The 23190-nt window shown below is 37.7% G+C and overlaps 1 protein-coding gene across 13 annotated transcripts in view; it reads left to right on the top strand.

The window, feature by feature from the left end:
* The window catches only part of LOC129576452 (serine-rich adhesin for platelets-like), a 78499-nt gene that overhangs the window by 1057 nt on the left and 54252 nt on the right, over positions 1-23190 (top strand). For 6 of the 13 annotated variants that reach the window (XM_055461600.1, XM_055461592.1, XM_055461604.1 and 3 more), the window contains exons 2-7: positions 1678-2602; positions 8597-8706; positions 10887-11101; positions 11214-11402; positions 11488-11637; positions 11765-12029. In XM_055461600.1, coding sequence (XP_055317575.1) covers positions 2313-2602; positions 8597-8706; positions 10887-11101; positions 11214-11402; positions 11488-11637; positions 11765-12029 — 1219 coding nt within the window. In that variant the 5' untranslated portion in view covers positions 1678-2312. The other 7 variants (XM_055461603.1, XM_055461605.1, XM_055461596.1 and 4 more) reach the window with 3 other exon arrangements.

The following is a 23190-nucleotide window of genomic DNA, read 5'->3' on the forward strand; positions in this document are numbered from 1 at the left end:
TGTGTGTGTGTGTGTGTGTGTGTGTGTGTGTGTGTGTGTGTGTGTGTTTGTAATGTTCAAGCGAATGCAACTCGTGCGAGAGTTTCTCAACTCATTGTCGAGTTTGTTCTAATGAAATTCCATGCAATGTACATTGGTTTCCGAAGCACCAAATAAAAGAAATGCACGGCCATTACCGGAATGACGGGAGAAAAAAGGAAATGAAAAATTAATTTTAATAGAAAAATAAACACAAAGTTCAATAGAGTTTGGAAACTCGTGCACGCGTTAAATTATAAAAACCGAGTGAAAAGCAGTCAAAACATGCTGACAACGTCCGCCCTAGTCAGATTGATTTGTGTGCGTGCATGTGTGTGTGTGTGTGTTGTTTTCATTAGAACAACGCATTCTTATTCTAGATGTCTATTTTCTAGTATTCCATTTCCAAAGTGGCAAACAGTTTCGAACTCACTCAAGACAAATAATATATGCTTTGTTGTTTGTGTCTCTCTCGGTTGCATCTCGTTGTGATTCAAAGAGAGTGAAGAAAAACACCCGCGAGCATACAAATGGAATTTATACGCGTACGAAATGGAATCACCTCAAAGTTTAAAGAGGATAAGACACAGAGAAAAGTCAAATCAACAATGCTGTTCCAACGTTGTCGTTTGCTACTCTTTCTTCGTCTCTCTCTCTCTCTCTCTCTCTCTCTCTCTCTCTCTCTATTTCTCTTTCTCTCCCTCGTGCGTGCTGCCTTTCGGTGTTTTGATTTGGTTATATTGTTGCTGTGCTCATTTCTTGTTCTATATCGTAAATCGCCATGTACAAGGGCCATTGTTGTCACTTGTACTTGCTTGATGATGGCGATGTTGTATGTACTTTTATTTTTCTTCTACTGATTATTCCCTTGTTGTTGCTCCATTCGACGCGTTTTTCAATCGTAAAGCGCACAAAATGACGTTCAAAATGTGCGATACGATGTGTGTGTATATGGTACAACAACAACTGCTTCTTCTTCGTCGTCGTATGCTATAATTCGGAGAAGCGTCGAAAGGTTAAAGACGATAAAAGTGCTATATAGTGACGATGAGTGTAGAACGGTAGCGGTTTAGATATGCCATCCACCAAAAAAAAAAGTGAACAACAACATGACCGGCGAACGAACCTCACACGGAAAAAATAAACACAACGAAAGCAAGCAAATGAAAAACAACGCACCGAAAGAGAGAGAGAGATAGAGAGAGAGAGAGAGAGAGAGAGAGAGAGAGAGATAGAGAGAGAGAGAGAGAGAGAGAGCAGAAACAAGCGAAGAGTAGAGAAAGGAATAAAAAAAAATTGTAGCAAAAATTGCGAAACAATCGTTTTGTGCACGTTTATATTCTCGTCGTCGTTGTTGTCGAGAATGTTTACGTTGGTTTTTCGTCGTTGGCTGTTTACAATGCTCTGCAATTCGTTTATTGAATCGACTAACAAGACATCGGCAATTTTTCAATTCTTACTCTAGCTCGCTGCATCACGAACGTGATCCGCACGAAATCTCCCTCGTTCGCGCTCTCTTTCGTTCAGCTCGATACTGTGCAGAACGAAACATTTGTTACACAAATTTATTGTATATATTTGGCTTATAGTTGTTGCTGTTTGTCGTCAATGTTCCATCCGAAAGAAAGATTACCTCTAATCTTGTATTTCTATTTTCAGCTCTTTTTCACATCGTTTTTTTTTTTTAATTTAATTTTTCTTTGACATTGAATGATGATGAGATGACGAACCATTTAGCTGATTAGATGTTATTCACGATTTTTGTTGGACGAATTTGTTCTGTTTAACACCCATTTTATCAGTGACATTGTTGCAAAACACAGGTTATGAATCGTTGTAGTTTATTCTCCCCCCTTCCGTGTGTATATTTTCTTTGAAACGAAAAACCAAAAGAAAAAATAATAGTTTTCATGCAGTGTAAAAAGTGTGCCCTGAATGATTGAGATACCGAAAAATTCTGACAATTTAATTCGAATCAAATCGTGAAACAGTGAACAAATGAATAATTACAGTGCTAATAAATTGTAAAGCTGTTTCGTGTGGCCCTGTGTGCTTCGAGAATCTAATTTGAAATTCAACTGTGCGTGTGCTTGAGACAGTGAAACAATTGCATTAAGACCAACGACAATATACAATCAATCATTCGCTCGTAATAAAGTTGTTAAATATTATCTTCTTTAGTTAAACCATTATTTCGACGAAGAAAAAAATTAAGCCCAGTGGTGCTCGCGACGGAAGAATTATTAAAAAGAAGAGACGAAAACAAATAATAACAACGAATCATTGTGCATTTAATGACACACGTGAATCATAACGATCGCGACGACGACTACGACCAGAAGAAAAAAAAACAACTTCGAGGAACAATGGAAACGTCTACGAGTGAAACGGATTTTGCCCGAAACATCGTCAGCACCGACAGTACAACGGAAAATTTCGAAATTTACCGCTCGTTTTTGGAATATTTTGCGGAAAATGTTGATCCAACGGACCAATTACCGGTGCGCGTACCAAATTATACACTCGAAGAGACCGAAATTTCAGGAGCTGTTATCGACTGGATGATTCAATATTTGGGCGATAAGTAAGTATTATTTGCGTACGCATTTTTGTTGGATTTTTCTTTTCTTTATTCTTTTATCGAGTATTACAAATACATACTATATCGGGATACAATTATTGCCGCAATCATGTGTATGAAAATCAGAAGAAAACAAAAACACTTCGGAATCAATTATGTTGTTGTGAGTGTCACAGCATGGTTTACACATCGAATTCCAATCAAAACAATGCAGAAATTGAGGAGAAAAAACAATAATAACCGAAACCAAAGTGTCATTACATCCCGCATCGTTTCAGTTCGAAGCATCCGATCAATGTTTTTTGGGACACATGTAATTCTTTCGGCGACATGCTTATGCTCAACCATCATCATCAACACCCATGCCCAAAAACATTGCCATAGAACTCAAATAAACAACTGCATTAACTGTATTTGCCTTATGTTTAGTTTGTGATACGCAATCTACGCACTTGGTGTGTGAGTGTTTGTGTGTATGTATTGTGGGGAGAAGAGTATGAATGAGAGAAAGAGAGAGAGAGAGAGAGGGAGAGAGAAAGAAGGAAGAAACATAAAAAAACGCTTGCTCAGCGCGATAGATCGCATAAGAAACGATAAAAATAATTTATTTACGTTCTAGCCGACGACGACGACGTCCTCGTACATGAGTGTATAGTTTTATGTGACGCTCATTTTCAGAAAGTTATGTTCATTGTTTGTTGCCGAATGAATATTCACACACGAATATTCAGCAAACAGTGCAACTGAGTCGAGTCGAGTCATTGATGCCGACATCGTAAAATCGCTGTAGAATTTCTTGTGTTTTTGCTTTTGTTACGTAGTAAATGGAAATGATTATGATGATGGTGGTAGTTTTTCTCTTGGCAGTCATCGCGCACTAAATTGCATCCGATTCGTTAGTCGGACGACACAATGGCGAACGGTTGCGATGTGTTTTCGAACCATTCGGCGTTGGCTTTTCGATTGTTTTGTTTATCACATTGTAAACATCGCACAAGCGAATAGAATGATTTTGTTAGCAAAAACAAATGGAGTTGCTTAACAAGCGATTATATCCATAATGGAATGTCCATAAGACATGTGCGTGCAATGTTATCAAAATTTAATGACGGCCCATATTATCATTTCAATACACTCGTTGACAGGTTACGCCTTTTCTTCCCATTCATTTTACCGTCATTCACTTTTTACTTTTTCCATTGGCCGCCGAATTGTTTACGTGAATCGACGTCATTTCATATCGATCGCCGTAAGTTCAGTCGTTTTTTTTTTCGTCTTCTTCATTTTCATATTTTTATTCGTATTACGTTCAATATGTATATGATACTGCAGCAACTACTCCTTTTAATACACAGAAAAACACTAAAAATCCATAGATACATTGAAATCACTGGGGAAAATATCGATATCTAAACCAATATTTTAGAGTATTTTTTTCCATTCAACAATTAAAGTTCAGGTCAATACACTTTGAAACCCGAATTTTAAATCAACCCGTCGAGTGAATAATTCAGATTGAAAGTGTTCCAAGTTTTTTTCCGGAAATCTTATCAATTATTTTCGATTTCATTTCACATTTTTTCTTCATTTTTCATTGGAAAATTTTCCATGTTTTAAGTCAAAATATACGAAATATGAACCTGTTTTTCATTGGTCAGGATAATAAGAACGAGCGGAGGGGTTGAGAAAAGAACAAAAAACAAAAAATGAATCTTGTTATGAAGTTTTGTGTTCATTTGGAAATACGATTCCGTTGCTCATTTACCGCTTCATTGAATCCATACCAACTAGCTAGTAGCTATGGAGGAACGAAAAAAATTGTCGTTTTTAAGCCATAAAAATCAACGCCGTCTGATGGTGACGGCTTTCCCGCCCGGTATAACCAGATAATAAAGGCTATAAATAAAGCGATCAAATTGCATTCCAGAATGTCATTTGCATATTTTGCACAAATTACATAACATCATTTCGTTGGATCTCTCCCTCTCTGGCTTTTTCCCCGGAACACGCTTCTGCGAAGAATGCATCTGTACCGCGTGCATAATTTTTTTTTGTGCATTTTTTTGTCATAAAATGCTGAAAGAAATATGGGTCGAATGTGATAGAAACGAGTCGTGGGCACATATGAATGTAAACAAATAAAAAAAAATGGAAAACAAGATGGAAACGTAAAAGAAATGTGTCGGTAAACGGCGAAATGTGTGTGACACAATAACGAATTTGTGCCATGTGAACGATGTTTGTCGACGACGTCTGCGAGGTGTGACAGCAAATGGTTTAATTAAAAATTCTAATCCACCATTTACAATGTCATTATCATTACATTATTGCGGAGTACGAAGTAAAAGCCAAGAGATAGACAGAGAGAAGGCGTGTGACATGCAACTAAATCGCTGTAATTCGACAAAATAAAGGCCAAGGAGAATTTTTGTTGTTGTTGTTGTTCGCCAATTGCTGTTCTATGTGAGTCGTTCGGCTGCCTGCCAATTACGCACTCAAGCAACATACACATTTTATGGTGATGTGATTCATGCAGACAATGCTTTGAAAATGTGAAATCATTTGGGCCGCGAGCTCTCTTCTCGATGAAATACCAACATTTCGCTAATTGTTTCGAATGAATTAATTCATGAGCTTGAAACAGACAGCCGAAATTCTTGTATCCAAAACACATGAAAAAGTTTAATTGAATTAATAACAAGTTCTTGAATCAGACACAAAGGAAAAATGAATCCAAACCAAAGCAATAGCTCGAACAAAAAAAAACATTGTAAAAATAAATATTTCCATTCAGATTCCACACAGATACTCCTCCGTATACAAACTTTATCAATATTCCTTTTGATTTCTATATAAATTCAACTTATCTTCGAAATTTGATGTGTGCACGTTTTTCAATTACCCCAACGCTCTCTGGCAACGTGTCAATGCATTCGTTTCGCACCAAGCCACATTATCCAATTGCAAATAATCGGAGAATAATCCGATGGAATGATATTTAATTAAATCGAAACCACTAAATGCCGCTCGGAAAAGATGCCGATACAATGCATTGCAATGCAACATGACTTACAGCGTGCAATGCACACACACATAAATCGTACGCGACATACAGCGAAAAGAAGAAAAAAAACGAAACAAAAAAAAACGAGACGAGTACATTGTGTGGAGATAGAGCCCGAGTAAAATGCTGTACAAATGAAACAATTTTCGTGGTCCGCGCCCATAACCACATTATTTATAACATACCCACGCAGAGAAATTACACACATGAGATGCTCGTTTTTCAATGCGAATGTTCGGAACTGTTTTCTCTCTTTCTCTCGCTCTCTCTCTCGCTCTCGCTCTCTCGCTCTCTGTCGCTCTCTCTCGCTCTCTCTCTACCTCGTCGTTGTTCGGTTCTGTTTTGTGTGTGACAAGTATTATGCACGAGCCGGCTACGACCGAACCACTACTCAACCATGGGCTGGAATTTGATTAATGGCACATTGTTATCCGAATCTTGAGCACACTAAATCGAAGCAGAGAGAGAGAGAGAGATGCGGAAAGCGATAGAGACAAAGGGAAAGAGTAAATACCGTGTTCACAGAATAATTTATGCAATATGTTTGATGTGGTGTGTTCACGAATCGCAAAATCCACGGTGTGTGTGTGCACGGCGCACAACAAATCAATGTGACTTTTATCGAATATCAATGAGCCGGAGTAGTTTTCGGTTTTTGTATTGTCTGCTGATACAATTAGTGATTATTCGATTTGCCAAAAACCCAATGTTAAAACGAAATTTGAATGGCAACTATGACAAAGAATTGGCTGTGGCTGCGTATGAGTGTGGGCGTTTTGATTGTCACTTGATTCACAACCGATCGCAACTAACATGACAACCGTTGTAAACATGTTCATCTCTCGGTTTTACTTCCGGATGGGAGAGAAACGACAAAAAAGGCAACACAAAAGCACGCATCATGTGAACGCCCGTGATAAATGCTTATCATTTTGCAACAAGACCATCTTAACGTGCGCATTTAGTGAAATGAGCATTTTGTTTTTGTTCTAGTGAAATGCAACACAAAAATTTGTTAGTTTCTATTAAACGATTTTGGTGTAAAACTAATTAACGTATCGCAACAAACGTTCGATGTACTTGCACCACATATGGTGTATTATACATATATAGAGAAAGAGAGCCAATCTAAGAATGGAAAATGAATGCAGCAGCCCCTTCATGCTTGGAATCACTTCATATTTATTTTTTATTTTTTCATCATTACCAAGATAAACAAATCACTCAGTGTATACGTAATCGATGAATACATCTACAATGATAATTATAGACGAAGAAACGGCTCATAATGAACAAAGAGAGAGAGAGAGAGAGAGCGAGAGAAAAAAAGACGAAGAAACAGAGAAAGAATCGTTAACTGTTCAATCCATGAATATTCATTGAATGTTATACTTCACCTCTGTTGCGATGTAGCAAATAGCCACGAAGAGAATTGAGAGCGCGATTGAGTGTTTGTGGCAAGTGGTTCAGACACACATTGTGAACAAGATGAAGAGAAATACACACACACACACACAGTCACAGTCACAGAAATCGATGGCATTGTTTCTTGTTGGGGTCGATCGAGCAATATTTTCACTTTGCACATCAGCGCCGTTAACAGCTGATACATTTTCATTCGAATCGTGTCCATAAATTCGAAACGTTCGAAAATGCAATTTGAACTATAGAGCAAACAGTCTTAGATAGACTTGGTACGTTGGTTGGTTTTGGCTTTCTTGTGCATGCCATGCAATCATGGATGGCTAGTTATTTGCTTTTCCTTTTTTCTCTCTCTCTCTCTCTCTCTCTCTCTCTCTCTCTCTCTCTCTCTCTCTCTCTCTTCTTTAATTACCTCTTGATTCGAACATGTTCGTCTCTTTGATTATTCCATGTCGAGGTATTTTGTTGCCATCAACAAAGTGTCTTTACCTCACACTTTGGCTATTTTTTTTTTCTCAGTAATTATCGGGTGTCCTGCTGTCGCCATATCTTCCTTTACACGATGCTCTCTAGCTTCACATCTCTCGGTCTCTCGCCTATCTCTTGTCGTGTTAGTTGTTTTGTTTCCGTTGTCGGCATGTATCGTGTTCCGTATTTGGCCCAGCAGCAGCCGAGTACATACTTTTTTTTTTTTTGTGTTCTTGCTGTTGTTGTGTATGACCACTCCATAAGCCTATTGTTGTTAGTCATTTCTCTATCCATTTTGTGCGCATTCAACTCTCTTTCGTTTCTCACTCTCGAATTTGCATTTGATGGGCATTTCCAGACACACAAACATGCTAACATTTTAATTTGAAAATCAACTCAACCCAACTATACACAATACCCGATTCCAATCAACTAGATCGTGCTTTTCAATCCAAACTCTCCCGATTATTTGTTGCTGGCGCATATTTGTTTTTCTTTCACCCATCAATCTAAACAAATGCTGAATGTTTGATTTATCTCATGAATATTTTTTTTGTAAATATTAAATATTTACAAATATTCGATGGTATCAAATGCAAAACTCAACCACACGTTTCAAGAGCGTTTTTCCAAGTAATTGGTTTTTTGTTTTCTGAAATCGGATCATGAGAATAAAATCCAGCATTCGTTTCCTCTATATAGTTAATGTCATTCAAATCTTACATAAATATTGGTATTACTATTATTATTTTTCTTTCATACAAAAATAAATAATTGGTTGGCAGTTTTTCTTTTCTTGCTTCTTTGCAACATGCTGTAAATATTAGATTGAATGTCATCGAATTGATATACAAACGGTTCGATATCCGATATCGAATCAAAACGCTGGTGTAATTAATTCGATAACACACAAGTCTATAAATAGATATTCAAGTGTATGTGTGTTACTTCATATTTTGCCAGCACCTCAAAATGAACCTATGGTTCATTTTATGTTTTATCTTTTTAATTAAAATGGTTGTTGTTTTCTTCTTCTTTTGCAGAAAGTGTCCGCAAACATTGGTTGCGCCAATCATCAAATTGGCATTGGATCAAACACATCGAACACTACGTAAATCACCTGAGCAATATGGCTACTTGCCCAATACAAATGGTAAGACAATAATAATAGCTAAAGAGAAACAGAAACAGTGTGTGTGCAGTTTCATATCTTTCGTTTCGGATGGAAATGATTCTTGTATGGCAAACAAAAGTTAAGCTGATTGAAATGGGGAAATCCAATATAAATGTTAAGCTAAGATATATTGAGGGAGAGCGAGAGAGAATGCATTGGAACGGAAAGGGGTCTCGAATGGAGTCATCGGCTTTACAATGACTGAAAACCTTCAAACAAAACAAGTAGCAGCAGAACAAAAAAAAACAACAACAACAAAGCAACACATTAACAACAACAGCAGATAGTGAAGAGAAGAATAAATCCCATCGAAAAGCGAAACGAATGAATGAAATCTATTATGAATTATGATGCATATGTTTGTACAAAGTTGCAATCAGCAGTGCTACTGGTCAAGTGCGCTAGACAGTAGCGAAACTATAAATTGTTAACTGGATGTATGTGTGCGAGCGAGAGTGTGGGGCCTCGGTTCCGTATTGGTACATATATATATATAAAATTTTCATTGCATTGATTGAGACAAAACGATACGGTTGCGTTTTTGTTCTTTGCCGTTGATTTTTCCCTTCATATACATTTTCTTTCCTTTTCTGAGTGGTATGTGTGTCTCGGATCCAGAGCCAGTCGCGCTCTCTATCATGGCCGGCGACTCAACATCTTATTACTTATCCACACGTATGCATCGAGACACATTAACATATTCTCTCCGTACTAAACTACTTTTACTACTGCGATGGCGGCGGCTGCTGCTGGCTGCTACTGTGTGCAGCACACTTATTTGTGCGTCTCTATGTCTTAACTTTGTTTCTCTTTCTATTTTAATTATTATAGAATTAAAATTTATAATGCCAAGAACTTTTTTCAGAGCAGTACACACCGACCAAGCCAAGTGTGTACGGGCGTACAGAGAAAGCAAAGCAAAGTAATGAAACATTAAAGTTGAACGAAGAAATGAAAAAAAAAAAATTCAACAAAATAAAGCCGAGCACACAGCAATATGAGCAGCAGAATATAATAATAATAATCGGTTTGTGTGTTCAGCATATATTCCTATATAGTATGTACACACTCGATGCTTCGTACATTGACCGCCGTACGCATTGACGCTCGTTTCGGAACACAAAAATTGCCTCTTCTTCTTCTTTTTCCTTCGTTTGCTGCATAAATTTTTCATAATTCATTCGTTTTTTTCCATGCAGACTAACAACAGATTATTACATTTTCTAAAGCACTCGCTAGAAAAGCAAAGAAGAAAACGACGATAAAAACCACATCGAAGCCAACTATTAATATATCTCAAACAATGGGAAATTCACCTAGTTTGTTGTGCTTAGGGATTTTCGGCGCTTTGATTCCATCGACTGATAATTGTTATAACAAGACGAATAAAATATATCATTTCATTGCAGCCGGGTTCTTTTTGATGCGATCGTTTTCTCTCTCTCTCTCTGCTGTTCGCTTGTCTGAAAAAAAATGAAACGTTACTTTTTCTTCTTCTTCTTCTTCTTCTTCTGCTTCTACTTTTTCAACCGAAAATTCTGCTGATTTATTGCAGTAAAAATTCTAATTTTTCTTTTCGACATGCATCGTTTCGCATTTCAAACAATAAGCCACTTTAACCAAATTACATTTGCAACGTGTGCTACACAAATGAAATTTCGCACCAACACGAAACCGACATTGAAAACTAATAAATCAACGGTGTGTTATGCGACTTGTCTCTTTCCAGACAATAATTGGCTACAAAAAAAGGGAGAGGATGGAACAAAAAGTGTCAATCGGTTTATGGGGCCTTTGATTTGATCAAGTTATATTCAAATCGAACAAAATGAAGGAAAAAAAAAACCAATTGTTATCCGATCCATTTTCGGAATTGCTTTCAAGTGTTCACTGTTCATTCACACCCATTTTACCATTCATATCTTGTGTTGTTGCTGTTCCGCTCATTACATGCAATTCGAATCCAGCCTTGAGTTATTGAATATTAATAATGTAAATTGATCGTCAATGTATTGAATCAATCATCCGCACGCAGATTTGTTTCTGTCTTTTTTCTTTCATAAACAAGACATTTGAGTAGAGGCAAAAGCCGATGAAGGCGATAGAGAGCAAAAGAATTGTATGTAATCAAACATTTTTTTTTCGGTTATCTTTGACAGAATATCAAACGCTGAAATTAATGCAATTATCCATATCGAAAATAAATGATGTATGCCAAAGCCTTTTGGATAATTTGCAATTGGATAAGTTGATTCCGTCACCGCCGTTGAAGCGGCCCGCCTTGTATTCGGCCAAAGGTATAAAAAATACACGACGACACATGGAAGATCGCCACATTATTATCGATGACTTTAATTCGGTGTTTGGAATCAAGGTATGTCGCTTTTCATTTTTGTTCCTTTCTAATTGGATTCATTGCCAATTTACAAATTGCAAATCGATGTTCACCAAATTAAATTTTGCCGATGTTTTTTTTTTCCTGACAGGATTCCGATATCACGAGTTACTATGCAATATTCGATGGTCATGGTGGCACCGATGCAGCCGCATACAGTGTATCACATTTACATTGTGAAATTGTAGCCAGCAAATTTTATCCAACTCAACCTCATCAAGCTCTGCGCGAAGCTTTTCTCAATACAGACGATAAATTCATTGAAAAGTCCAAAAAACAAGTGAGTCGCATCCATAAAACATGTGATGAACTTTTTTCGGTGTAAACTTTGAACATATGATACATGTTGTTTGTTTGGTTTCCAGAAATTGCAATCAGGTACAACAGCTTTATGTGCTCTATATCGTCCGACTGAAGGATTGCTGGTTGTTGGTTGGGTTGGTGATTCAAAAGCTCTGTTGGTTTCACAAAATCGTGTACTGCAAATAGTCAATCCACATAAGCCTGACTCACAGGTATGCATCGAAACTTGATCAATCCAAAGAAAGTGGTTGTTGCCGTTGCTGTCCATACACTAGCGCCATCTTGTCAAAATTGAAATGAAACTTTGCATTTTTGTTTTGCTTCTCTATCCCATTACAGACCGAACGGCTTCGTATCGAACAAATGGGCGGTTGTGTGCTTGAATTTCCGGCTGGTTGTTATCGAGTGAACGGTCGTTTGGCCGTTTCAAGAGCTATTGGTGATTATGGTCTAAAAGATGTCGTTATTGGTGAGCCCGACATTGCCGGCATCACATTAAATGGAAAAGAAGACTTTCTCATCTTGGCTTGTGACGGTCTATGGGACTATGCTGAAGAAGATGAAGTCGCCACCAGAGTGTACAGTGCGCTCGAAAAAAATAACGGTAAGTTGAGTTTTGACTCAATTTGTTTTTTTCCTCTCGTGTCTATTTAAAGTAGCTGAACGCTACTATTTGATCCAAATCGAATGACCTAAAATTCGCGAATTTGAATTAATTAAATTGGATTTGAATAAACAAGACAACGATTGAATTGTTTCCAACTCGTACACAATAAGTGGCGAGTGAACTTTGCACCAAAAGTGAGTCATATCATGGAAAAATTCAATAATCTTGGCGTAATAATGATTGATGTCTTTTGGTTGATGTCTGTTGTAAGCAGCGTGCATGAAATGCATGTCTGTGTGAATTTCTTAGCCGATTAAAGTCCAAAAAATGTCGCAATTCAGAATAAGAATAATGAATCGAGAATAATAAAACACCAACCGGGCAGCGTGTAGCTGCAACGAAACAAGAAACGAGCCGCACAACCGAACACAAACGAAAATACACACGGCATAAGCAAGGCAATACAAGAGGCAGTGCAGCTTCAGTCGCTACAGAAAACAATTAACCGGACAATGAATATGGTTGTTTGTGTGTAAATATGTACTTTTAAATAAACTTGTAGACGGTCGTCAGGTTGATTACAATTCACAAAACGCCAGCCCCGACTACGGTTCTTTTTTTTCCTCATTTTTGTTTCGCACATAACTGCAGTCTAGCTGTAAAACAAATGTACACCGAATTTCTTTGGAAAATCTCTTCGAATGTGTGTACTTTGCTTTTCTTTCATGTTTTCGGCATCGTGTAATGTTTTGCATGTGCGATGACGACTTTAATTACATCACCAGCGATTCGGTAGAGGTCATGAAAGCAAAAAAAAACAAGAGAAAGACATGATATGTAACCCGAAAAATAAGTGTACTCACATGTAGACGATGTGCCGATCTTTTTTCTTTTCTATCTCTCTCTCACTGTGTTGCGTATTTGCTGTTACTATTTGCGGATTTTGACTTTGAATCCATAGCATCCGACAAACAAAATATATGCGATTCATAACTTTTCAATCGGATGAGATATTTGAGAAGATGAAAAAAGAATACTGATTGATGTAAAAGCTTGATCAATTGGCATTTCCAAGAAAATCACATCTAAGATCGCTCATCAGCTCATCAAGCTCAGCGATAATCTCGAACGTTTCTTTTTCACTTCGCTTTCGTAGAGACAAAGTGTCTTGGTGAAACTCGAAAATTTCGAACATTTTTGGAAGTGAACAGCGGTGGCGTTGGAAAATTGACAACAACAACACAACACACTGTTCTGTGAAACGATGCGAATGAAGAAGTCGCAACGTCATTAGATGTGGAGAGAGAGAAGGAGAGAGAGAGCAAGACACACACACACACACACTCATCCACACAACATTCAGTAGAAAATGGAAATAGAAAAGCGCAAATAATTATAGTATCCAATAATATGAACAGAAAATGGAAATGAAAGAAGCGAAGATTGAAAAAAGCACAACATCAGTTCTTCTTCTTCTTCATCGTTGGTCTTTTTTCTTTTGATTTGGAGTACTTTTGAATGCTTGGTAAATCTAATTCGCGTCGAGAATACACACGTAGACCAATTAAACGCCAAATAGTAGCAACGAACAATAACTCAAAAAATAAGAAAAGTAAAGTTCTTTAAAGCGGCTAATCGGGAAAAAGAGCAAACGAAACAGCAACAGCCTGTGTTCGTTCGCATATCTAACAATTGGCCGCTTACACAAATGGCTGCTGTCGAGTGAACGGACGATAATTGGAACGTAAATTCTGGTAACTCACTGATACATAACGAAATGGAAACGAATTAAAGAATATGATACAAATACACACAAAACAAATACACTCGCGCACAAAAAAAAAGACAATCACAACAACAACAGCAGCAACAACGAACGCATCGATATAAATACAACGAAAAAAGGAAAAAAAAAACGAAAAAAAGAAGAAGAAAGGAATGAATAAAAAGAGTTATGGTGCGCCAAATGTAAAAGTCCACATAATAAAGCGTACAATAAAATGAATGGCCAAAATTAACCAATGAAACCAATATGAAAATAATAGAATGAGCCGGCAAACTGAACCAAAAAGAAAAATTGAATAATTCTCGGGGAAAAAAAAATTGAGTGTCCACGGCAGAAAAATTGAAAATGAATGAAAATTTCGCCAATCCAATCGGTTGGTTAATGATAATCCATACGATTAGAGCAGATAATGCAGTATCGACGCCGATAAAGAGAAAGAAGAGTTTGACAGCATTTCATGGTTTGCCGTCAATTGTTGAGTGATTCATAGCAGGCTTCTCTCTCACTCTGTTTTTTTTCCTCTCTTTGCTTTGATAAATGAATGGAGTGTCGGTTAAGTGATCCGCGTATGTCGATCTTCATTGCTCATTGTCAGTTTGGCCGACAGATTTCAATTTTTATTTTCCATTGCACACGCACAACTCAATGAACGGTACCATTGATTTCAGTCATTCAGTCGCAATGCATTGAGTATTTTGTTATGAGCGTGAGCGCGAGTGCGTGTGCCTCTGTGTACTTACCAGTGTGGGTGAATACCGTCGATGTTTCATTCATCATACACACACATGATGATGATGATAATAATTGTGCGGAAATTAATTAATTTGATGTGAGTATGTGTTTTTCGTTTTATTTTATTTTTCTTTTCAATATTCTGTTCAACACTTGGTTGCATTGCAAAGCCACAATTTGTTGCCCATATTGTGATCGTATGCGTTCGTGTTTAAATGCGTCCGAAATGATATGCATTACACAATGAGCCAGGAATGTTTGCTTTTGCTGTATTCACACAAATTCACTCGAAAATGCCAATCAGCCGTTTGTTGTTGTTGTTGATGATCACGAATGAAAAAGAGGAGAAGAGAAACGCGCCCTTATTCCCGCTCTCTTGCTCCCCTTCGTGTTGCCATTCATATTTTCAAACGAAAATCTTAATGCACAAAGGGAAATGTTAAGCGATCTTCTTTTTCATTCTCTCATTTTCGCGTTCAAATCCATTCTTCACTTTACTTTATCATCGGAGTTCGTGATAACGTGCTGCGGTTCGACGCTACGCAATTGTGTGATGAATGAAAGCCAATCCATCTCTTGCATTTTTTCGCTGGGTTTGTGTGTGTATGTGTGTTTGTGTTTGTGTTGAAGTCAAGAAAAATCCGAAAATCATTTCCATTCCATAAATATTTATTTATAAAGCGAGTGAGTGAACACAAGCAAACACACTATATAATCAGCTTCATTTTCATTCACACTCTGCGCTGAAACATTGTTGCTAATTGGATTGAGCATTCTCCCCAATTATTTGATTATTATTTACGGTTCTCTCTTCAAACTATGTCAAATGTTTGTGCATCGCACAATAAAGTAATCACAGAGTTTTGATTTTCTTTTTCTTTTTTTTCATCACAAGATCAAATGACACAAAAGAAAATGCAAACACACACACACACACATAGTCATACAAAAGAAGTCATTTCGAATAGAAAATCTAATGAATTTCGGGCGCAGTACAATGGCTTTGAGGCGCTTCAACATCGAGTGCAGTTCAGGTCGTTGGCAATGGCAATCGCCTTTTTTTCGAACGAAACAAAAATAAAACACTCGCTTGGATCGAGCTGCAAACGAACGAACGAACGAAAAATTATAATTATGTGTGCAGCATGGATAAAAATTACCCATCGAACGGTTTAATGATCAGAAAATTATAGTTTTGATTTTGAAAAGGGAAACACTTGACTTCATTTCGCACTTCACTGTTGTTACTTTTTGTTGTGCTCTTCATTCGTTCGCTTGTGTGTGTGTGTGTGTGTGTGTGAGTGCGCGCTTCAAATGAGCTTGTTAATGCGAGCGCTCGCGTTCGCGGGCGGGATCCTCAAGTAAATCAGGCAGTCTCTATCTGTTTTGAAATGTGCGTGGTTTCTATCATTGTGGCTCTGATTGTTGATTTTCTTTCTTCTCTGCCTCTTTTACATGTTGATAAGTGCATTAAAAAGCAAAATCGACATGCAAGCACTATTGAATTTTTTATATATAAATACATTTATAAGTTGGATGACGAGCGCTGAGCAACAGCTGAGCAATGGCCCACAATTCAACAGAAAGAAAGAAAGAAAGAAAAAACGTTGAATTTAAGCTTCTCAAGTGGAAGCAAGCCAATGGAAAAGAACCGAAGGAAACTGCGTTGGCTTTCTGTGTTTTCACTTGAATTTTTACTCAACTAGAAATTCCATTCCATTTTGCTAGTTTGTAAGTGATTGTTGTATTTTTACATTGTCAACAACCCAGTGTAACAGTGTTGGTTTCGTCACACAACAGCGAAATGTGTGATTACAGCCACATGAAACTCTGTCCTCATTAAAATGTATGCTAAAGCAAAACGGTTTTGCGCGATAGACAACACAAATCAGCGTGTATTCTGGCGTATTGAATCAAGGTCTCTGTCTCTCTCTCTCTCCCGGCATTCACAGTGCCACTTTTTTTTCCACCATTGACTTGCGATGAGTCACACATACACAATATTTCGACCATGAGTCATTCAATACGCAACAATTCGGAATTGAATCACGAACAGGTACGTTTGCGAACCTCGCTCTTGTTGTTTGTTTGTTTTGGTTTGTTTGACTATTGGAAAAGTTTTTGCTAGAGAGAAAAACTGATGCAAACAAGAGAAGAATTTTGCCCAGTGCATCAACAATGAAGCTTAATATGCATATTAAAATCGCGGAAATTTTGTGGGTATTTTCATTTTTTTGTGTGTGCAAAATATTCTCTCATCTCTCGCATTCAGTTTGCTCGTTTTTCAGCTCAATCACCGTTTGTTCGTTCGTTCATTTTTCATTGTAATTTTTTTTTTATCGTTTCAACAACCATGTTACTAAATTCATTTAACCAAGCCAGCGCGTCAGAAAAACCACATCTACATCTTTATTTCCTAGTGTGTTGTGTACACACAGATTCTCATTTCGTTTGTAATTTGGGTACTTACCTTTGGTGAATTGAGAAAGGAATAGAGAATAAGTTGGAAAAAGAAGAAGAAGTAGAAGAATAAACGATGAAACGCTGAGCTCAACCAAACCGAAGAGATTTAATTTAATGCGAAACAATGAGATTGGAATTCTCTATTATTTGACGGTGTGCTTTTTTTTATACCATCTATTTGCCATCTCATTCGCATTCTTTAGCTTTCGTCGCTTCGTTTCCATCTCGTCCAATCATTTCGTTGGTGTTATTCATCCATATTATATATATTTTTTTTTCTGTTCGTTATTATTATATTTTTTTTACATTCATTTTGTGGATTCTTTTCGCTGTATGCACTTTCTATTGAGTCGTGAACACAAGTCGATTGTATTATTCGAACATTTGACGTGTAACCGTATCGTTCACCAAAATTGGTGAACATACAGCGTGCAATGTATTGGTGACGATGAGTATATTACATAATTGAATGTCTGCGGCGTTTCTCTCTCTCTCTCTCTCTCTCTCTCTCTTCATTTTTGGTTTTGTATTCAATTTTGCAGTCGTCAATAAAATACGAAATGAGACTCTTCATTATAAATGGTCAAGAGAAAGAAAGAGAGATTATGAAGAATGTGAGAGTGAAAGAGAGATAGAGTATGCGATTTCTTGCGATTCGTGCGAGCACAATTGTTTGCGGTGCGGAAAAGCAAAGTTCTAGAAAATTTCGTGCCAAATCGTGGAATTTTTTTTCTCCTTTTGCACCATTAAATATTTTGTTGTTGAATGGCAAAAATCGGTACATTCTTTGCCACATCAAGAGTACAACCTGGACATGTGGTCAGTCGGTATGTGCGTGTGCTTGTAGTGAATACAAGTCATATGTAACTCAACCGTACAAGACGAAATGAAAAAAAAACACCAACAAAAAAAGAACCCAACACATACCGAGCAAGAAAGATCGACAATGAGCATTTCAAGCCAAATTCTTGGCTGCTTACCTCGATATTGAATTGAAAACCATGAACTTCAGCTGATATATAGAAAAGGGCAATGAATCTCACGAACAAAAAGAGACCCGAACAAGAAGAGTGAAACACACTTACTATCCGACGATTTTCGTGTGCTGTGTGTGTGTACACTGTACATCAGCCACCACAACAACAATTATTTCATACCGACAAAAAAGTGTAACTAAAATAAAACTCGAAGAAAAAAAAAATTAGTTTGATGGATAGAGTGTGATGTTGGTTGCTCTGGTAACTTCCAACAACGACGACGACGACGACGACGATGCCATCGACGGTGATGATGCTCGATACACGATTTCGTCGAAACACACCAAATAACCATTCGTTCCAACGAATTCAACAAATCAAATTACTTTCGACACAGGAATCTGTCTTTATTTCGCCTCAACTTTTGAACATATTTTCATTCTTTTCGAAATGGACTTAGATCTTGGCGACGACGATGTATTGCCCATGTGAGCCGCGAATAATACGATGAATAATTTGAATCTCTTTTCTTTCTACTTACTTACTCATTCAATTATGTTTTACTGTAACACAATATCGCCTTTTTCCGTGTGTTCGTTCGCATATTTTGGTTGATTCGTTAGACTACATATTCGATTGGTTGACTGGCTGGCTCAGCTTAGCGATTTTGTATTCCATCGTGAATTCGCGAAGCGAACCATCGCATACAGCCAATTAACATTTTGTTCGCCATTGATTTTGCCGTTCATTTTAAAGCATTATAATAAAATAATTACCCAAAATGTCGAAGCCACGCGCTTACGAAGTAGGTGCCACTTGGAGCTTCCTTAACTGGATCAAACCGAACCCAACCGAATACCAAAATCAAATACAACATATTGTGGTCATGCATTTGATGAATAACTTTTCTCTCTGCCATTCATGTCACGTAATTGCACACAGAAATGTTTTTTTCTTCGCTGGCTGCTTAGTCTTTCTCTTACCTTCTCGTCTGTGTCTTGTCTGTCGCTCTTCGATTTCGTTGTATTTGATGAATGCACGACGGAAGAACTGGGCAAAATAACTAAGGGGACCCGAGTCCATTTTGACAATATAAATTATATCGACGACACAACAAATTCTAACTTCACTAAACTCACACTGTTGACAGCGATGAAATTAATTTGGATGTGTGTATACTCTCATCCGTACCAAATTAATCCGAGTTTCTAATGAAACACATTTTAACACTGTCATCGTATTATTATTTACTCTGGATAGATCTCTGTTGGCGTTTCGTGCGACATCGGCGAAAATTGCGATAATTGGCAAATTTACAAAAATATATTCCCTCTCATTAGAGAATTCGTATCGATTTTTGTGCTTCTCGGCACGATTCTCGTGAGCACGATGATTCGCAGAAGAAGAAGAAGAAGAAGAAGAAGAAGAAGAAAGAACAACAATATTTGATATAGATACAACCAAAAATAAACCATTCGTTTGTTCAATCAAAATGTTGTATCTGCGGTGTTTTCGCACGTGATTCATATTGCAGCTGTGCCTGTAAAAATATGTTCCATGAAAATATTTATTTCGAATATTTGATGCATTCGGCGCTGTCATTCCATTACGCTTACTGTCTCGCCTCATTTTTGAGCGAAATTTACATAATATTTCGTCGAATAATCCGCGTTGCTAGATTTCTTGCTGCTCTGGGATTAGTTTGACGCATTTTCATGTATTTTACTGTCAAACTTGTTTGGCAAAAGTCAACAACATAAGCCCCGAGTGAAGATGGAAAAAATCGCTGACAAAAAACGTTTTGCATCTATTTAACAACAGCAATAACGGCGAATAAAAAACGCCGACTGCATAAAATTATTATCATTCAAATCAAGCGCAAAACTATATTGTACAGAATTTCAATGGATTTTGCTTCTTTACGTATGTACGCCAGTGAATTGAGTTCATTTTCAAATGATGTGACCAAAAAATGCACTTTGCGTCGAGTATCCACTTTTTGAGACTGGAATTTTGAGCAGCGAGAGAGAGAGAGAGAGAGAGAGAGAGAGAGAGAGAGAGAGAGAGAGAGTTAGAACGACTTAATTGATGCTCTTCATCTGTGTACCACAAAAAATATGTACGCATCAAGTTTCAACTACATATAGTATCGATTTGAGTTGAAGTGTGTTGAGAGTTGAGTTGAGTCAAGCATCACCATGCATAATGCATTAGAAAATGGGGAAGATTTGGGGATTTATTTAATATTCATATGTGCTGTGTGTTCAGTGTTCAGCATTGGATTTGTTTGCCGAAAACAAATGAATATTTGTGCATGATGATGATAGTCATAGACGTCGTGTATCTTGTATCAGTTTCCCCTATATCCGCATGTTCGCCCCGTTTGCACACTCATTTCCGATAGAAATCTACAATTTCGGCAAATATTTGAACGGGCGTTTTTATTGGGTAAAAGTTTTTCACTTGGCGAAAAGTGATGCAATTCTCTCGGTCTCGCATTCATCGAACCACTTCCCACGAGGAAAACAGCCATAACTTCAGTATTTACGGCTTTCGATTTCGTTACTCTTTTTTTCTTCGCTGGGTGTTCCACACATACACACACTCTGCGCGTAGTCCCTAATTGAAAAAAAAAAACGACGAAACGCATTTTATATTGCAAAGATCAATGTAATATTCATGTTTTATCACTGAGCTAATCGATCGATTTTTATTGTTGATTCGCAAACATTTGCCGACGTTGCGTATATTTGTTTAATGGGTGAGCATTGGAAAACACATTACGAGCAATGGAAAAAAACGGTTTGGAATCGAGAGAGAGAGAGAGAGAGAGAGCCATTGTAAAATAGAGTGGTTTGTGCTCTTCAAATAAACCGATTGCATAGCACCTATATCGATTGCTGTTCGTTTCTTCAATTTTCGGTGGTGGTTTGGATAATGGAATTTCGCCCGTGGCCATACATTCATTAGCACTTTGAACTAATTTGGAGCGAGTCGAAAGTGCAACGCGGAACAGTGGCGATAGCGCGGAAACATCGCGTTCTTCTTGAACTAGAAATGACATTATCAAATTCAACCCCTCGAACGAAGCAAAAAAAAAAGAGCGTGTACTGTACATGTTCCGCCTTTCAAATAGTCGAATCGATGCAACAGCAGTAAAAACATACACACACACGCACCGATTCCCTGCACTCCTCTCGGATGACAGTTTTTTTCGGCGACAGCAATAAAATATTCCTCCAGTCTCTCTCTCTCTCTCTCTCTCTCTCTCTCTCTCTCTCTATGTGTCATTTTGTTCGTGCGTCGGATATGGCTGTTGTCGCTGTTGTTATTTTTTCCTGTGCGCATTTTATTTGCCATTCGTAACAAAGTCTTTTGTCATACAATTATTGTGCAATTATGTGACGACGATTACGGTCGCATCACACACACACACACACACACATTCGCCGGTCGAGGGTGCGAGATTTTGTTATTCTTCGGGCGCTTTGTTGACGCTTCATTTTGTACAACACACTCTATTGTTAACATTTTTGACAACTCCATTTATGTGTTGTACAATGCTGCAGCCATCGTACAGCATAAATGAAATGAATTAACCAATTATGAAGCGTTTTATTAACGATGCTCGTGCTGGTGTTTGTGTTTTATGTGCATATTTATGACCATATTGGGTTGAGATAACAAGACAGAGAGAGCGAGCATTCTTCTTTTAAATACTCTACATTTTGGCATATTTCACTTAATAATAATTCGTATTCGCACGAACGAACGTGAACGAAATAGAAGAAGAAAAGAGCGATTTGAAGAGAAAAAAAATGGAAAGTTCATAATTAACAGCAATAACAAAATGTTAAAATTTTTGAAAAGAGAAGTTTTAATGGGAATACTTTATAAGTATAAGCTAAAAGTTAGCGTGCACTGTTGCTAACTTGATTGGTGGTACACTGAAGCGATGTGCGTATACCATATTGATCGTGAGACAGAGTGAGAGATAGACGTAACAGCAAAAGCAGCAGCAGCAGCAGTCAGCGAACTGTTACATCAATCGATGCACTTATGTATTTGAATAATATATATATATATATTTATATATATACTGACCGAGACAAAGGCAAGGAAATAGCAGTGCAACAGTGTGTTTGATGAGAGGGAGCAAGAATGAGAGAGAGTGAGAGAGTGGCGCATGCAGAAAGGATGTGGAAAGCGGAAGAAATGCGAATGCGAAGAATGATTGTCATCCGTTTGGTGCAATTCAATTCGGTTTGGTACGAAAGTGTCATCGTCGTCATCATCATCATTGGTGAAGTCATTGCCGTTGTGGTTGTTGTTGATCACATGACCAGACAAACAGAGCGGCCGAGAACAAGACTGAGATGCAGATAGAGAGAGAGAGAGAGAGAGAGGCCCATGATATCAACATTGTCACTGAGACGGTTCCGTGTGTAAATGTGTTGTTGCCGGTTTGTTGATCCTTCAAAGACATTAAGATCCATTGTTTCTGCTTCGAAAGACGCAAAAAACAAATATGCAATCCATATTCATGTATATCAGGGCCCTTATCCTTCTCTAATGCCGCTCATTGTCTATGTTGTTGTCGTCATCGTCGTTGTCGCTGTGTTTCTTTGTGTATTTAATAAAACATGCAACCGGCGAAATACATATGTTCACGGGGTGTACGATGGCCCGAAATGAAGAAAAATTATGTCGTTGAATTTGAACGGGATTAAGTTTGAAGCCACCATCACCACCGTCACGTGAAATGCACGTCGTATCTTGCACAAACACAAACACATACTCTCTCTCTCTCTCTCTCTCTCTCTCTCTCTCTCTTTCTCTTTATATCTCTGTTCCTCTTTTATCTTTCGTCGACGATGTTCCAGCATTGTGCAATAATGTTGTGCTGCGTGCACCGAATGAACGCAGGCCCCAAAGAAAATCGGTCGTTAAAATTTATTTATTTATATTATTAGAAAGGAACTAGCAAACACTGAACAGGAATGAAACGAAAGAGAGGAAACGAATGTGGACAAAAAAGAAGAGTTCTCCTGCTCAAGAACAGGAACAGAGGAAAAAAATGTTCGCGTTTATACGGTATAAAAATAGCGCACGATCGAGAATCGTACAGAAAAAAGGGGAGCAAAGTAAAGTAATGCACGTACACATGCTTGCCGCAAAAGCCGGCGCTACATACATAGGC

This window comes from Sitodiplosis mosellana, unplaced genomic scaffold (assembly GCF_009176505.1).
Source record: "Sitodiplosis mosellana isolate CC-2019 unplaced genomic scaffold, AAFC_SMos_1.0 Smas_scaffold_6191, whole genome shotgun sequence".
NCBI classification, from domain to species: domain Eukaryota; kingdom Metazoa; phylum Arthropoda; class Insecta; order Diptera; family Cecidomyiidae; genus Sitodiplosis; species Sitodiplosis mosellana.